General features: G+C 36.6%; 1 protein-coding gene across 1 annotated transcript; it reads right to left on the reverse strand.

Annotated features, from left to right (window-relative positions):
• Window positions 1-570: 570 nt before the first annotated feature.
• On the reverse strand, window positions 571-10,320 carry LOC133324836 (uncharacterized). Its single transcript, XM_061533666.1, has 7 exons — window positions 9,807-10,320; window positions 4,911-9,767; window positions 4,539-4,844; window positions 4,112-4,464; window positions 3,827-4,040; window positions 833-1,136; window positions 571-759 (listed from the first exon to the last, which is right to left on the reverse strand). Exons 1-7 carry the CDS (start codon window positions 10,318-10,320, stop codon window positions 579-581), a joined length of 6,729 nt encoding a protein of 2,242 aa, XP_061389650.1. The 3' UTR covers window positions 571-578.
• Window positions 10,321-17,932: the final 7,612 nt, after the last annotated feature.

Raw genomic sequence — 17,932 nt, forward strand, 5'->3', positions numbered from 1 at the left:
TCTGTATGTGTGGTTTGCTTTTATTTTTTTTATATTTCAGTTTGTGTCTCGTTTTTATTTTCTTTTCGGTTCAGGGTTACTGTTACTAATTTTACGTAAGGTCCATATAGATATATATTTTTGTTTGTTTGTTTCATTACTAATTTAATTTTTCTCATTACTACAATATCTGATTATAGTGTTGTCGTTAATATTTTTCCTTCACTTTTGTTTATGCATAAAATGTTGCTGACTTTTTTTATTTATGTATGTCTTTATTTTTTTAGTTGTCTAAATTGTTGCCTACATGCATTTTTTTATTTTAAAGGTTTGAGAGAGATGGTAGCTTTTTACTGTTATTCTTTTCGGTTATTTTTGTTTTAGAAAATATAAAATACATTTTAAATTAATATCGCTATAACTTATTTGTTAATCTATCACAAAATCAAATACTTAATAAAAAACGAAATAAAAATTTAAAAAAAATAATAAAAATATTAACAAATGTATAAAAAAGAATGCTAGAATTTGTTAATTTTTGATAAATTGTAATATTTAGTTTTTGTTTGTTTTTGTTTGCTGCTGTATTGGTTAATAATTTACATTTGACTTTCTTTGCGCCACTGGAAAGTACCCGATTTAACACCTATACTTGAGGATCCTTGGCTATTGCTCGATAATATATTATTTGTTCGCCGGATGAGTTGGGCTGCCGAATCGAAACGACTGCGTATGAGACGCATTGCTGGATTTGTTGTAATGCCGCTGCGTTTACTTTTGCTGCAATGGAAGAAAGAAAAAAAAATAAATTTAATAAAATATAAAATACATTTTGTTGTAATTTTTTACTTACCTTGATGAACTAGCCTGATTCTCTTTCAAATTACCCAATATAATACGCATATGCGTATCGCGGGCAAAATGATTATCTGGCAAAACAGATTTACCACCGGAACTGCTACTACTGGGTCCACCACCATTACCACAACCGCCATTTAATGCTGATGCACCGCCAGTACAATCATCAATATTATTTATAGAAGGCAATTGTCCCGGTGAACTAAGTTCACTGCTTGGCGAATGTGGTGGTGTAGCGTACAGTGGTGACATACACTCCATGTCATATAGATCAGCCTCATTGCTGGCCATATGGGTAGCTGAAAATTGAATGGAAAAAGGAGGTTAATATAATTTTATAATTTGGAAATGAATGTTAATATAAATTTAATAAGCCAATTTTTCTAAGACGATTTGAAAACTTTATTAGAAATAAAAGTCGGATAGTTTTTTGAGACTTTAGGTGGAAAAAACAGGTTCACTATGGTGGGGTATGTATTAATTTTATCATTCCGTTTACAACACCTCGAAATATTCACCGGATACCCTATATGTGTCAGAACAAAATTTGTCATCCCGTTTAAAACTCCCCGAAATATTCACTGAAGACCCCATAAGTGTCAGAACAAAATTCGGTGTCGTTTTAGTTATGCCTGTCCGGATGTTGGCAGAGCTCGTAATTTGTTAGCTATAGCATTGCAAATTTTCATCTATATGGCTACTACTCCAAGGATGTTTGGGTTTTATTTTGGCATAACCCTAATATTTGGTACTTTAAGCAGGAATTGCTTGCAATTTGGCATTTTGGGTTCTCATTGGGTAACAAATCTTCCTATAGAAAATGATCAAAATTGCACATCTTTTAAGGTTAGCCTCCGTAGTTTCCGAATTTCGGTATTTTGATACTTCGACAAGTTTTACTCAATCAAATCAATGAATGTAATTTGGTATTTTGGGTTCTCATTGGATAGAAAATCTCCTCATAAAAAATATTAATATCGGCCCAAGTTTCGGAGTCTTCTCCACATAACTTTCGCACCCTATTATTCGGTATTTTGGATAGCTTTTTGTCAGCCGAATTGTCTCTAATTTCATATTTTGGGCTCTCTTTGGATGTCAAATATACCTACCAAAAAATTATCAATATCTGTACACGGTTTGGTATAACCCCGAAGGAACGGTACCTCCCACATTTCGGTATTTTGGGACTTTGACACGTTCTTGTCAACCGAATTAACTGTAATTTGGTATTTTGGGTTCTCAATGGATAGAAAACCTCCCCATAAAAATTATTAATATTGGCACAGGTTTCGGTGTAGCCCACATAGAGTGGTACCCTCATTGGATAGAAAATCTTACCATTAAAATAATAATATCGGCCCAAGTTTTGGGGTATCATCCATCATCATATAATGGCACAGCACATATATTTGCCTAGGGACGAACCCTATTGAAATTGGGAAAATCGATTCAGATTTAGATAGAGCTCCCATATATATTTTCGTCAGATTTTATGTAAATGGTGCCCCAATGCCCCTACATATCTTTTGATTTGCACGAAATTTGGCATAGCGTATTGAATTAAGTCTAGAATGATGTGTGTTAAGTTTCGTGAAAATCGGTTCAGATGTAGTTAGAGCTCCCATATATATTTTCGTCCGATTTTATGTAAATGGTGCCCCAATGCTCCTATATATCTTTTGATTTGCACGAAATTTGGCATGGCGTACTGAATTAAGTCTAGAATTATGTGTGCTTAGTTTCGGGAAAATCGGTTCTGATTTAGATATAGCTCCCATATATATTTTCGTCAGATTTAATGTAAATGGTGTACCAAAGTCCCTATATATCTTTTGATTTGCACGAAATTTGGCATAGGATTCTGAATTAGGTCTACAATGATGTGTGTTAAGTTTCGTAAAAATCGGTTCAGATTTAGATATAGCTCCTATATATATTTGGGTACGATTTTATGTAAATGGTACCCCAATGCCCCTATATATCTTTCGATTTGCACGAAATTTGGCATAGCGTACTGAATTCATTCTAGAATGTTGTGTGCTAAGTTTTGATTCAGATTCAGATAAAGCTTCCACATATAGTTTCTTCCGATTTGATATACATTTTACTGGTCCTTCAAAAATGAGACGTCTGTTAGGATTTATCTGTTGTTTATTAATTTAATGATTACAGACACGCTTTTTACCCGAATTGGCTCTAATTTGATATTTTGAGTTCTGATTGGATATTAAATCCTCCTACCAAAAAAATTATAAATATCGGTCGATCTTAGTCCTTTATATAGATTTCATTATGTAGAATTCAATTATACTTAGGCGAATTGAAAGGGGCTATTATTTGGCATTCCGTGACGTTGATGGGTAAACAATTTATTTTTCTTAGCTTTCGGACCAAGGGCTCGTATCATTTTCGGTATGTTCAAAGTCTTAGTCCAATTTTCCAATATGATATTTTAGGTATTTTGAATGTTCACCTCATGGTAGTCCCCGCCGAACATAACTTTTCAGGTCAGAACCACTCTAAATCGGTTAGATGTTCATTTACCAAAAGGGTTACGATACCAGATTCGATACTATCAATGAACCAGCACCTATAAATGCTTGGTCATGGGGCGCAGCTCCTAAAACAGAAATCGCATATATTCAAAACAATACCAGATTAAGGAACATACGAGGTCATTCCTATACACCTTGGCTACGGGGAAGGTTATCACTTCAAAGGTCTTGAAGCGTTCTTGATATTTTGAGTAGCTTTGTTGTACTGCCTCAACCGCTTCCGGTTATATCTTCAAGAGTTTTTAAAGTTTGTCTTTGAAAACTTTTTGCGATGTCACTCTGATGTCAAACTTATTTTGATGAATTTGGTCGGTTATAGGTAGGGATCCGAATTTTATAATATTATTTAATACCCTCACGCTAACTGGACTTCGTTGTACAACCTTCGAATTCAAATTGGCTTAGAAAAAATGGGTGCTCACAACTCTACTTACCCATTTGATGTTCACTGAGATCGGGTAATATTTGAGAATGACGATGATGACCACCGCCACCTCCTCCGCCGCCAGCCTTGTGGCCCAACGAAGACGATGAAGCTGAATTGCTGTGCTTGGAATTAACAATTGGTGCATTTTGCATAAATGGATTATTGCGTGAGCTAAGCTTGGTTTGTCGTTGTAACTGTTGGGTAAATGTTAAAGGTGCCTGCTGCGAAAAAACAACAACAACAAAATATTATTTATAAAAATTGCAATTTTTTAAAAAAATTCTTTACTTACATCATTACTGCTCCCGGTTGATTGACTAGATATAACACTTTTACGTTTGTGCAAACTACTTGTATCCGATTGCATTGTATTCTGATAGAAATTATTCGAACTATGTGTTGAGCTTGAGGCATTTAAGATACTAGGTGCTGCCATATTATTATTCACCGTGGCCGTGGTGGCGGCCGAACAAACCGACGAAGCTGAGGCATGTTGTTGTGGTGGATAGGGCGAGCCCGAGGGCAAAATACCCATGCCACCTAAATTGGCATGAGCCGGTATTGAGGGTGGTTGTTGATCAGGTGAACGTAAGATATTGCCATGATGGAATTTAGCCGCTGCATCCATGGCTTGATTGGCTTCGTCTATAAGAAAATGAGGATAAAAAATACAACAAATTAATATCAAATTGTATATTTATTTTTGAGAAATTACTCACTTTTGGTATAATTATCGAAAATCTTTAAAATATTTGTGCGATTCGATTTGGCGGCCAATTTAATGGGTGTACGACCACAATGATCGGATTTATAGGGATTAGCACCATACTTAAGCAGGGCCACCACACACTTCTCATGACCCTCTTGCGCCGAAATACCCAACGCCGTGGCACCCTGTTTACAGGCATGATCGGCCAAAGCACCAAAATACAATAGTATATTCATGACATCATGATTACCCTGCCAGGCACACGAATGTAAGGGTGTACGGGCCTCCAAATCCATGGCATTGACATCAGCATTACCTGCAATAGAAATTAAATACAAAAATTAATTTTCAATTGAATAATTTATTCCCCTTTGTTACTTACCCAAAGTGATTAGCATTTTAACCATTTCCGCATGACCCTGCCAGGCAGCCACATGTAGAGCCGTTCGACCCTCACTATCCGAAATGTTCACATCAACATCGGTGAATTCCAATAAATACTTCACCATTTCCAATTTATTTTCCAATGCCAGAATGTAGAGTGTCGTACGCGAATCCGCATCTTTCGAATTAACATCGCAATTATATTTTAGCAAATATTGTACCGTTTCCAAATGACCCTCAATGCAGGCCAAACGAAAAGCTGTCTTGCCATCGTGTGCCTTCTGGTCGACAAATGTCGACAGGCATTCGAGTAGAACCTGTACACACTGGGTGCGTCCTTCCTGAGCGGCTAAATGTAGAGCGGTTTTACCCTCATTATCGCATTCATCAATTTTGGCGCCCGATTCGAGTAGTTGCAGGCACACTTCATGGAAACCCTCAAAGGCGGCATAGTGCAGCGGTGTCCAGCCGGCATTATCACGATGTGTTTCGTCGAGGCCACGGTCGAGCAGTTGACGTACTGTTTCAATATTTCCCTGAGCAGCAGCTATGCTGAGCACCGTTCTACCCTCGGAATCCATGCAGTCGATGCCACAACCCCAGAATAGTAGAAGTTTTACAACATTTGCATGGCCGGCGGTACAGGCAGCCCATAGGGGAGTACGACCCATAAAGTCGGCCAAATCAGGATCAGCACCATTTTCCAATAGGAGTTCACACACTTCGGCATTACCTTCAAAGGAGCTAACCAAGAGCGGGGACATGCCATCATTGTCCAGTTGATCGGTATTGGCACCATGTTCAAGAAGTGTGGATATAACTTTGCTATAACCTGAGGAGCCACACAATGCGGCAACACAGAGGGCACTGCGACCATCTAAATCCAAATGATTAACATTGGCACCATTTTCCAGCAGGATTTCAACAATGTCATAGTGACCCATATACGAGGCCGCAATGAGAGATGTGCGTCCCTGACGATCAACGGAATTTACATCAGCACCATGTTCAATTAGGATTTTGAGTATATCCTCGTGGCCACTCCAAGCAGCTGCACGTAAAGCAGTACGGCCCTCCTTATCGGCTAAGTCAATTTTACATGCCGGATGGGCAATGAGTAGTTTGACAACCTCGGTGTGACCACCCCAGGAGGCTGAACGTAGTGGCGTCCAACCATCACGATCGGCATGATTGACATCAACACGTTTCATGCGTCCGGTACCATCATTGCAGGGTTGGGAGAAATTCAGTAACAATTTGACAACATCCAAGTGGCCATTTCGTGCAGCAATATTCAGAGCAGTTTGTCCATTATAATCTTCTATTTCGAGATCAATGGGTCCCTTACAGGCATTCAGGGCCCTCTCGAGCAACAAATGATTACCATCATTGGCTAGAATGTGTATTAAAGCCTTGCCCTTGTGCAATTCGATGCGATTGGAGTCAGATAGTTGATGCAGTGTGGAGGAGGCATTATCCTCCTGACTCTCATGATGAGGTTCACTTTTTTCCGAAGGACTAGAGGGCCTTTGGGTTTCCATAATACATGAACGCTCACTGGAAATCAGCAAATCCGCCAATTCAAAATCAATATTTTGTGATCTTTCGGAAAGTTCGGGAGACATTAGCGAAGATTCGCAAGATGTTTGGTTATCGGCATTATTGATCCCAGTTTCAATCAGCAACTTGAGTATCTTGGCATCTGTCGGTAGACTGGGTTTAAAGAAATCACACAGTAGCTGTGAAAATTCATCACACAATTCGTTGTTTAGGAATTTCTCAATCATGTTGCGGGTTTTGGGTAAAAAGTTGGGATCATTTTTAAAATCCAATTCACACATGGAGCAGCAATTCAGATGATTCGTGTAGAAGCAATCGTTCAGATTTACCCTTGACTCCAGCAGCATTAAAATCATATCCAAATCTATGTTGCGATTGGTGAGATACTCCCCCGATTTGATAAGGTGATAAATGAACTTCCGTACAGTATTGGCACAAAGGGTCTCAGCGACCAGAAGATAATACAAAGAAATCATGACATGACCCTCGTTGACATCGCAGATAAATTTCTTCGTGGCAAACTTGACATCAACCAACCAATCCGAAAAGGAATTGTGGAATATTTTCAATCGCTTCTGATCACTATCGTAGAGTAGAATATTCTTCATTAGATGCAGACGCTTTTCAAACTCCTCATTGTCGATGGTGTAGTTGTGGGTCCTCAGGCAATTGAACAGGAACAGTTTGTCGACATAGCCCGAAGAGGCCAGCAGGACATTCAGTACTGGCCGTATTTTCATATATTGCTTTTTATTAAACGATTTCTGGCATATATACAAATACAGGCCATTCAGGGTACAGGGTATCAGTTTGATCTCACGGAAACTAAAGAAATTCTCCTTGATGCCATTCAAAACCTTTTCCAAATATAAAATACAACCATTCGATTTGATATAGAGTTGATGTAGCGACTCGATAATTTCCTTGGTCAACATAATGCTATCCTTGAAATCGGAATTCAAACGATTTATAATGTACTCTTGGACATCTTTGACCACATGAGATTTTCGCAGATCATCTAGGGTGATTTTCTTGAAACCCGAAAACATGCGGGTAATTTGTTTGGTTTGCTTCTTGGTCGTACAAACCAAGAATAGCCACTTGGGGAAGAGGTGAATGTGGTTCGATAGCAACTCGGCCACATTGCGACTTTTATGGGTGGTACCTCCGCCACGTCCTCCCTTCAGGGTGGATATCAAATTTCCCTCATTAATGTAATTTTCATCAATGGAATCGATTAGCAGCAGTAAAGCTGTTTTGGGTGGTGTCAATTCCAGCAGCGGAAACAATATGGCCTTTTTGAAACACTCATCGGGATTCTTTTCGATATTATCCACAGTTAAGCATTCAAATATTTCCGGATTGGAAAGTAACATTTCATAATAACCATCGGCAATAATGGTGCGGCAACTTTTGGTCTTAGGCAAGGGTGGTGGTAGGGTATTGAAGCAGCCACCGGCCATTGAGTCGGGCTTTGAGTCGTCATACTCATCTGCCTTCGGCGAGTCCTTGGATTTTGTTTCAAAATCAATTAAATCATTTTCTTTTTCACTCTCCTTAGCTTCCGCATTTTCCGCGGATTCTCTTCGCTGATCTTTTTCTTTATTTTTAAACTCCTCCTCCATCATATCCTTGTCGGCCTCAGGTTTATCTTCGTTGTTTTGTTTCTCCTCTTCATCTTTATGTTGTTCCTGAGTGTCCTCCCCCTCATCACGTATGGCTGCTTGAATTTCCTGCTTTAAATCTTCATTGACCACAGAGGCAATATCCTCTCCGCCACCCTGCTGGGGCGAGGCATGCTGATTCTGATTATTCGGCAAACTTAAACTGCTGTTAATATGTTTAACCGGTGAGGCTATGTTCCCGGGTCGGGATAATTTAACTGGTATTTTGGATTTCCGTCCCGGACTGGTTTTACTCGAGGAGGGTAAATCCCTATCGGATTCTTCACGTTTTCTCATTTTCTCCGTATCATTATCTTTATTCTCATCATATTCTTTATGCGCCTTTTTCTTTTGACCCTTTGGAGGATGGGTACCATAACATTTTTTATCTTCTCCCGTAAAATGATCCTCATCATCCCCACCCGACATTTGTTGTGGTGGTACAGGTTCCGATTTTTGTCTCATCAATTGTAAATTTTCCCCTTTCTTCGAGGTGGAGGTGCGACGTTCATGGAAATTTTCCAGTTCAGCAATATCACATTCTTTGGCACCCCTCTTCAGTTCGGCTATAAGAATATCTTCGGCATTTTCATCCAAGGAAATGTTATTCATGGCCTCATCCAATTTCGATTCCTGTTGCTGGACCTCATCGTGCAGAAAAGAGAAACCTTCATCAATGATACGCTGGCTTTCATCTTTGGCGATTAACGACGAATGACTTAGGATTTGTAGCACAATTTTCCGTATAAACAACGAGAGGCTGTGGCATTCGGGATTTTGTGACTCAATTAGATAGGAGGCCAATAGCTTGCGATTCAGTAGACCTCTTGTGCCGGAATTGCCATTCATTATGGCCTGACAAATACTGGTTTTCCCCGAACCATTTGAACCCAAAACCAAACAACCATTATAGGTGGATGCAGATATGGCTGCCGCCTTGGCTCTGGAGGACATAAATCCACCGGCTGCTTCATTTTTACCACCATTTGCCGCCGTGGGTCCCAAGAGACCCGGTATGGCTTTCTTCCCAGCCGTTCTCTGTTCCAAACACATGGCTATTTTCTTTAAGACCCATTCACGATTTATATAGACCTTAGAACCATAACGATGTTGATGGTGGTGGTGATGATGATGCTGCTGCTGCGAATGATGATGACCGTATTCACGTTGGGCGCCAAAACCATTTACCTCCTTGTCGGGTGAGATTTTCTTTTGCATGAAGACTTCTAAATTATCGGAAGTATCTTCAAGGCCCAAACCATTGGTGGCCCCCTCCAAGGCAGCTTCCATTTCATTTTCAGGATCAAAACTTTTACGTGCCACCTCGAGGGGGAAATTCTGTTGTACCAAATTGGCGAAATGTTCTTCACGGGCCAAATTGGAGAAACTCGAGTTGGGACAATCTTTGCCGGATATTTCCATTTTCTTTTGCAGTTGAGTAGTATCTTTGAGGAAATTTAAGATTCTGCGGTCTTCCAGCTGATGATTGGGTGTGGAATTTCCGGGGCCACCATTGCCACAGTTCAAAGGTACTCCACGATTTGCATACATATTGCTGGATGTACAACCCGAATCAGGTTCATCGTCGAGATCTGTAATGGGTACCACCGTATTGCCATTACGATTACTAGCTGCTGCAGCCGCCGCAGCTGCTGCGGAATTCTGAACACGATTACTATCCCTTGGCGTATTCAATTGTTTATAATCCATAATATTGCTTAACTTTACATCGGCTGCTGTTGTTCCCGTCGTCAGCTCATTTTCATTTAAGGGACGTGCGGAAGCGGCAGCCGCTGCCAAACGGCTACGTTCACCACTTTTATAACGATCCGATTTACGCAGAGGTGTGGCATAGATCATTTCCTTGGGCATTTGTCCCACACTAATGCCATGTCGCCCCGCCGCCACCGCATTTTGATGTTTATTATTGGGCGCCGAATTTGAATTTGAATTGGAATTAGCCAAATTGACATTGGCCAAATGTGAACCCTGATTACTGATATTATTCAGCAGCAATTGTTGGGACAATGCCTTATTCAAATTGATGTTATTGGGATTATGTGCAGCAGCCTGAGCCGATTTTTGCTGTTGTATCTTACGTACCGACTCATTGAACATAGCCTGACAGGGTAGATTTTCATAGATATCATTACGTAAATGATCATTATCTGAATGTTTTGACATGTTGATGGGTGTTGTTGCGCGGTACTCCGTCTTCTTAAGTCTTAAATAAATCTTTGGTTTACGTGTGTGTGTGAGAGAGAAAAAGAGAATGAGTATTTCTCTTCGAAGCTCTCTTCAGTTCTTCAGAATAGTCTTTTTTGTTGTAGTACTTATAAGTAAATTCTTATATTTTTGCAGATTACTGCTACGATTTTGTTTTAGTTCGTTTCGTTTGTTACATAATATATATCCAACGGATTTCACATTATATTTGAGTTCCTTATGTGAAGAGAGTAGATCTAGAAATATAAGAGAAGAGGGAACATAATTAGGTATTTGATAATTATATTGAAACAAATTTTGTTTTATTCTAAAAAGGGGAAAAATAAGTTTTCAAAATATTTTTCAAGGCCTCGCAGTGTTAAAAACTAGATTTTCATGAACACTCTGTGGTTTAAATTTTCACAGGAAGCTATATTTTTTTCTAGGACCAAAAGGGCCATAGACGTGAATTTTTTAAACACAAAATTTTTTTCAAGAAGAAGCAAAACTATTTCCGGTTAACCGACCAGAAGAGCTATAACAAACAAACTAAAAACTAATTTATAAGAAAGTTTTTATTTAATATTTAATAGCTGAAACATATAGACGTATAAGTGATGACAATAAGTATCCGCCCCACTGTACCTCAGCTAAATAAATCGTTCTTTATGAATTGTATGCTTTTCTTTTGTTCTTCAATTATATTTCCAGAAAAGGCGAACACCATAAGGTGAGGGGATGATGATGATCAATCTGCCGGAGAATATAAAAATGTTATGGTACCCATTCCCCAAAAGGTCAAAAGAAAAAGACGCATAAAGAATATGATGAGATGAAAATTAAAACAGTTATGGTACTCATTCTCCAAAAGGACGATAATATGATGAGAATAAAGATCATGATACTGAAAAATTAGAAATGTGCAGAATCCGATAGGGATTTACCCTCCTCGAGTAAAATCAGTCCAGGGCGAAAATCCCAAATACCAATTATCCCGACCTGGTAACATAGCCTCATCGGTTAGACATGTTAATAGCAATTTAAGTTTGCCGAATAATCAGCATGCCTCGCCCCAGCAGAGTGGCGGAGAGGATATTGCCTCTGTGACAAATGAAGATTTAAAGCAGGAAATTCAAGCAGCCATACGTGATGAGGGAGATGAGACCCAGGAACGACTTAAAAATGAAAAGAAACCAAACGAAGATAAACCAGGCGCCGATAAGGATAATTGCGGAGGCCAAGGAAAGTTAAAAAGAAAATGATTTAATTGATTTTGAAACAAAATCCAAAGATTAGTATGTGGATTTCAAACCCGACCCTGAGTGCGGTGGCAGTTTTAATACCTTACCACCACTCTTGCTTGAGACCAAAAGTTTACGCGCCATTATTTCCGATGATTACTATGAAATGTTACATTTCAATATTTGAATGCCTAACTGTGGATATAGATCGAAAGGAATCCGGATGAGCGTTTCAAAAAGGCCATATTATTCCCGCTGCTGGAATTGACATCACCAAAACCTCTTTGATGCTGATTATGGCCGATTTAATAATATTATTATGTTGGCTATGAAAATATTGAATCTTCACATCAACCGTATATCAAATCGAATTGTTGTATTTTATATTTGGAAAAGGTTTTGAATGACATCAAGGAGAATTTCTTTAGTTTCCGCGAGATCAAACTGATACCCTGTACCCTGAATGGCGTGTATTTGTATATATGACAGAAATCGTCAAATAAAAAACAATATATGAAAATACGGCCAGTACAGAATGTCTTGCTGGCCTCTTCGGGCTATGTCGACAAGCTATTCCTGTTCAATTGCCTGAGGACCCACAACTATACCATCGACAATGAGGAGTTTGAAAAGCGTGTACATCTAATGAAGAATATTCTGCTTTACGGTAGTGATCAGAAACGTTTGAAAATATTCCGCAATTCCTTTTCGGATTGGTTGGTTGATGTCAAGTTTGCCACGAAGAAATTTATCTGCGATGTCAACGAGGGTCATGTCATGATTTCTTTGTATTATCTTCTGGTCGCTGAGACCCTTTGTGCCAATACTGTACGGAAGTTCATTTATCACCTTATCAAATCGGGGGAGTATCTCACCAATCGCAACATAGATTTGGATATGATTTTAATGCTGCTGGAGTCAAGGGTAAATCTGAACGATTGCTTCTACACGAATCATCTGAATTGCTGCTCCATGTGTGAATTGGATTTTAGAAATGATCCCAACTTTTTACCCAAAACCCGCAACATGATTGAGAAATTCCTAAATAACGAATTGTGTGATGAATTTTCACAGCTGCTATGTGATTTCTTTAATGCCGATAATTTCAATAATGCCGATAATCAAACATCATGCGAATCTTCGCTAATGTCTCCAGAACTTTCCGATAGATCACAAAATATTGATTTCGAATTGGCGGATTTCACGCAGAGAAGGATTATGGTTGCAGCAACTATATTCGAAGAGCATAATGTTATGGTTGGGATATGGCTGCGGCAACAATAGTACTATGTTGAAGCAACCATATTATATACAGAACATTTTTGACATAAAATTTAAGTTTTTAACAATATAATGGTCACTGTAAAAATAGTTGTTGTTCTCTTCCAAACATACTGTTGTTCCCAACTAACCATGTAATGGTTGCCCCCAACCATTTATTGTTCTTCAAGTAATCATACCATGTTCATGCGAAACCATACTGTGGTTCCCATATAAACATAATATTGTTCTAAATAATCATACCATGGCTATGAAATAACCATGTTATTGTTCAATGTAACCATACTATCTAACCATGTTATAATTTAGGATAACATAATATGGTTACATGCATTAAATTACCTGTGAATAAAATACATTATTTATTTAAAACAAATTTTATTTTATTTAATACATATACATATATACATTTTACGACAAATCAATTTAAAAAATAAATTATTTTCTTTATATATACAAACGTTACTTACATAGGGAGATTCAAGGCATTTTATGTTAACCGATAGAAAAATGTCCTCGTAATCGATAGGGAACGCACGGTAGTGAGCAGCAAAACCGTGATTTAAAAAAGCCATAAAAACCATTCTTAAAGAAAAGACTTACTTGCTTGGTGTAAGACTTTGCAAATTTCAACAGTGGTGGGAACAATTATGTCTTGTGAGGAATTTAAGAATGTTTCTTCTCCAATGTAGGATATTGCTTGGTGGCAGCTGTGAAATGTTCTGTTGATGGCGTTTCTCTAATTCTATCAGAATCTGTAGATTCACCTTCAAAAGCGGAGTCCGTATTGGATACACAAACGTCAGCATCTATGAAAATTAGAATTTAAAAAATATTAGAATTTTATAATTTTAAATAAAGTTTCTTTTTACTAATACTTACTTGATAGTTTAATACCTAGAACAAAATCGGTAGATCCAATAAATTGACTAACAAAATCGGAAAAAATGCTTGGTTTTATCTTAAATCCCTTAGAGAGAACGTCTACATCAACATCTCCACCTAAACTGTAGCTTCTTCGAACTGCAATGAAAACACAACAAAAATAATAACGTAATAAAACAGACAATTTTGATTGCTTCCACATTTTGCGTTTGTTTTATCAATCTTCTTATATTTACCTTCATCCAAGAACAATTTGTAATTGTTAACTCCGTCAAAGCTAACACAAATAATCTCCTTTTTATCACCAAAAATTGTTTTAATAAACTTTAAACCTTTCACTTTTTGATTTTGTTAAAAACACAACCTTCTCACACAAAAAGAACAGAACAACTGAAGTTAATTCTGTTCTTTTTTGCAAGCAAAAAACATAACGGGACTCTCATCAAGGAATGCACACATTTGTATGCATGGATGTTTGAAAATGAAGAACTATTGCGTAACAATAACCATTACATGGTTGCAATAAAAATATCGTGATTGATTTCAAAAATGATATTATTGCAGACCAACGAATACACAAAATATGCATGAAAATACATGAATACGTAGTGTATTTTATAAAACATAATATGATTGCATTAAAAAACTTATTGTTGTCACCGAATAGCAACATACCAAATGACAATGTTATTATTCCTTCTAATCATATCATGTTTAATGCTCGTAAGATTCTGATAATTACATTATGGAAAACAAAAATCGGCCACAGTATCTTTGCTTACAACCATGTAAATGGTTTGTAACCATAAAATAATTTTTTGATGCAAAAAAGTATTGTATCGGCAACTATGAAATAGTTTCTCTGATAATTGTATAGTTTTTCAAAGTAACCATACTTCAGATTTTTTAATGAACAACATTGTTGCGACAAAATATTGATCAGATTTTTATTGTAGAAATAATGATGTGGTTGAAACAAATAAAAACATGCTTGAGGAAAGAATAGTATGACTGCAGCAAATATTGAGTGATTGCAGTGAAAATGTTCAACTATATTTTTTCTCTGCGTGTTAATGATTTCTATTGAACGGTCATGTATTATGGAAACTCTGAGGCCCTCAAGTCCATCGTTAAAAAATGAACCAAATCATGAGAGTCAGGAGGATAATGCCTGTTCCGCGCTACATCAACTATCCGACTCCAATCGCATAGAACTGCACAAGGACAAGATTTAAAGGGCCCTGTATGCCTGCAAGGGGACCATTGATCTCGAAATAGAAGATTATATTGGAGAAATTTGCTGCAAAAAATGGTCAGTTGGATGTTGTCAAATTGTTGCTGAATTTCTCCCAACACTATAACGATGGCACTGGGCGCATGAAACGTTTTGTTGGCAATTATGTGATCGTGATGGTTGGACACCCTGCTGCCGTGGTCACACGGAAGGTGTGAAATTATTCATTGCTCATATGGCATGTAAAATTAATTTAGCCGATAAGGAGAAACGTATTCGAATGGTACATGTAGGCGTATTAGTGACGACAAAACGTATACTCACTGGGGTACATCAGAGAAATATAAAATGTTTTATTGTGTATCAATATTTTTCTATTCAACTACTTTAAAATGAATATATCTTTGTAGATGGTAATCAAGGAAAGTAACAAAGAGCTCAAATAGAATTTACATAACAACCAAAAAGTCTAATAGTTATTGACTGTACGGACTATATCATCCTCTTTTCAGAATAGTTATTAAACATTATTGATTCTTAATATAAAAAAGGCTATGATTTGTTATTATTTTAAATAATTAACTAATAAAATAATAACCCTAACATTGAAAATCACTCGTAATTTTAAGTAACGTATATGTCATGGATATATTATAATAATATTTAGATTGTTTCTTTATTTTTGTTGAGAAACCCCATCAAAATCCGCCAACTTCTAACGAGCACAGTTAAACGTTATGTTTTTTTCTATCCATCAACAAAATATCCCTCCTTCCTTCCATTTCAAAAATTACAACTTTACATGTGATACCTTAGAGATATGTGAAACGTTTAACTTTAACACTAATAATAAAAATAATGATAAAACCTTGTAAAAAAAGTGAATAGTTGCAATACTTGCAGCACTTCTATTCACATGAGTGTAAAGAGAGAGAAAAAAACAGAACGAAAAAGGTCAGAATGGGGTCAATTGCTTCAACGATGTTTAAGAATAAAATGAAAACAAAAAATAGTGCAAATAGACAGAGGTAGAGAGAGAGTGAGAAAACTAAAAGAGGCAAATATGCTTCAAAATGTAACACATGAACATTAGGGAATATAAAAAAGTAGATATTTAGGAACAATATATGCATCCAATTAGAGAACGAGGATTATTATTTGTTTAGTACATATTAACGTATGAGTAACAACAATATGTATACGCCACAAGTAAATTTGAATAAGTGTCAATATATCAGCAGCCTACATATTTTTTTTTTAACAAAAATATATTTTAATTTTTTTTGGCTTAGAAAGTAATTAATAAAATTTCAAGTTTAACATGGAGAAATATATACATTAAAAAGTAACTGTGGTTAGAGAAAAAATTCACAACTTAAAAATATTATATTTAGATATCTTGATTCTATATATAAAATATATGCTATACAATCTTTAAAATAGCGCAAGCTTAACATAAAACACATTTTAGAGGACAGGAGCTGAACAGGACATTTTTTCAAATACTTCTATATTTTGTTCAGGTTTTCAATTCAGTTTTATTTAAAATATCGGACAATTTCCCTAACATATTTCCTTTTGTCTCTTTTTTAATATGCAATTCAGAGTCCATATTTTTCACAACTAAATGTAGCTCAAAAATTTTTTTCAGCCATATACACACACCTAATAAACATTTCCTCTTCTATTAAGAAAAAACTTTATTTTAACTAAAGTTTGTGTGAAGTGTAGATGTTAAAAAAATAGCAAAAGGAGGCCAGGGCTGAGGCAAACACTGCCAGGGGATATTAAAATATATTAGCCATGGAATAAGAAAAACAACATGTTTTTTAACTCACGTATTTGGTATGGTTTAAATGAAAACTTTCTAGAAAAATAAAAGAAAAACAATTAAGTTACGAAAAACAAGTTGTTGATCGGACTCGGATTAGAGAAAAAGGAAACTAAAATATATATTCTATAGGTATATAACAGTTTTTTTATTTATTTTTTTCATATATACAAATTAATATAAGAGTCCTTCCAAAATATAAAACTTCTTCCGAAATTTCTTAGATTATCTAAGAAATGTAGATCTCCACATAATAAATGTGGTGAACATGTTGGCATATAGGGGAGACTGGGGCACCTTCGGCAATCGCGTTTTCGATATGAAGCTCTCACCGTACATCACTAGTTTCGATACATAGGTATCGAATATCGAAATAAATAACTGACACAAAGTTTGAAATTTCTAGCTAATAAGCTTATTTAGATACATAGGTTTTTGTATTTTTATAGATGTTTCTGTAATATTTGAATTCCAATTCGTAAGTATTTCGTATATAAAACTTTTTAAATTTTTAAGACAATGTTATTAAAAAGTGGTTAACTACGATGTGTATTATTATAAAAATATTCAAAAATATAATGTTTTTACAAGACTGATCGAAAAAAATGAAAAAAACTATAAAAAGTACATTCGGGGTACATTCGGCATTTTAAAGTGGGGCACATTCGGCTATATACAGATTGTGCAATATTATTTCCTTAAAATCAGTAGTGTTGGCGGTTTATTTGGGATACCATTTGTATTTTGTTTTTGCAAAATAGTCAGGCTGAATCCCAGTTTGTTGTTTTTATAAAAAAACAACTATTTATTAGTGGGGAATGTATGGCATTGTTTGCCGAGGGGTAAGGCAGGGAAGACTATAGTTTCGGATCACGCCACTGATCCTCATCAGTTCCCTTAGTTTTTTGTTGGGATATTCTCCCCAGAAGCTATTGCTTCTATACAAAAAACCTTTCATACCCAAATGTCTCTTGTAACAAAGCGAAGTACTTAGCTGACCAACGACATAAACTGTATAACTTGTTAACCTCGAAGTGAGGCTCCAGCGAAATTCTCATGCAGTTTATGTCGTTGGTCAGCTAAGTACTTCGCTTTGTTACAAGAGACATTTGGGTATGA

The sequence above is a fragment of the Musca vetustissima genome, unplaced genomic scaffold (assembly GCF_032173495.1).
Source record: "Musca vetustissima isolate MV318-11 ecotype Yass unplaced genomic scaffold, APGP_CSIRO_Mvet_v1 utg28841, whole genome shotgun sequence".
Taxonomy (NCBI): Eukaryota; Metazoa; Arthropoda; class Insecta; order Diptera; family Muscidae; genus Musca; species Musca vetustissima.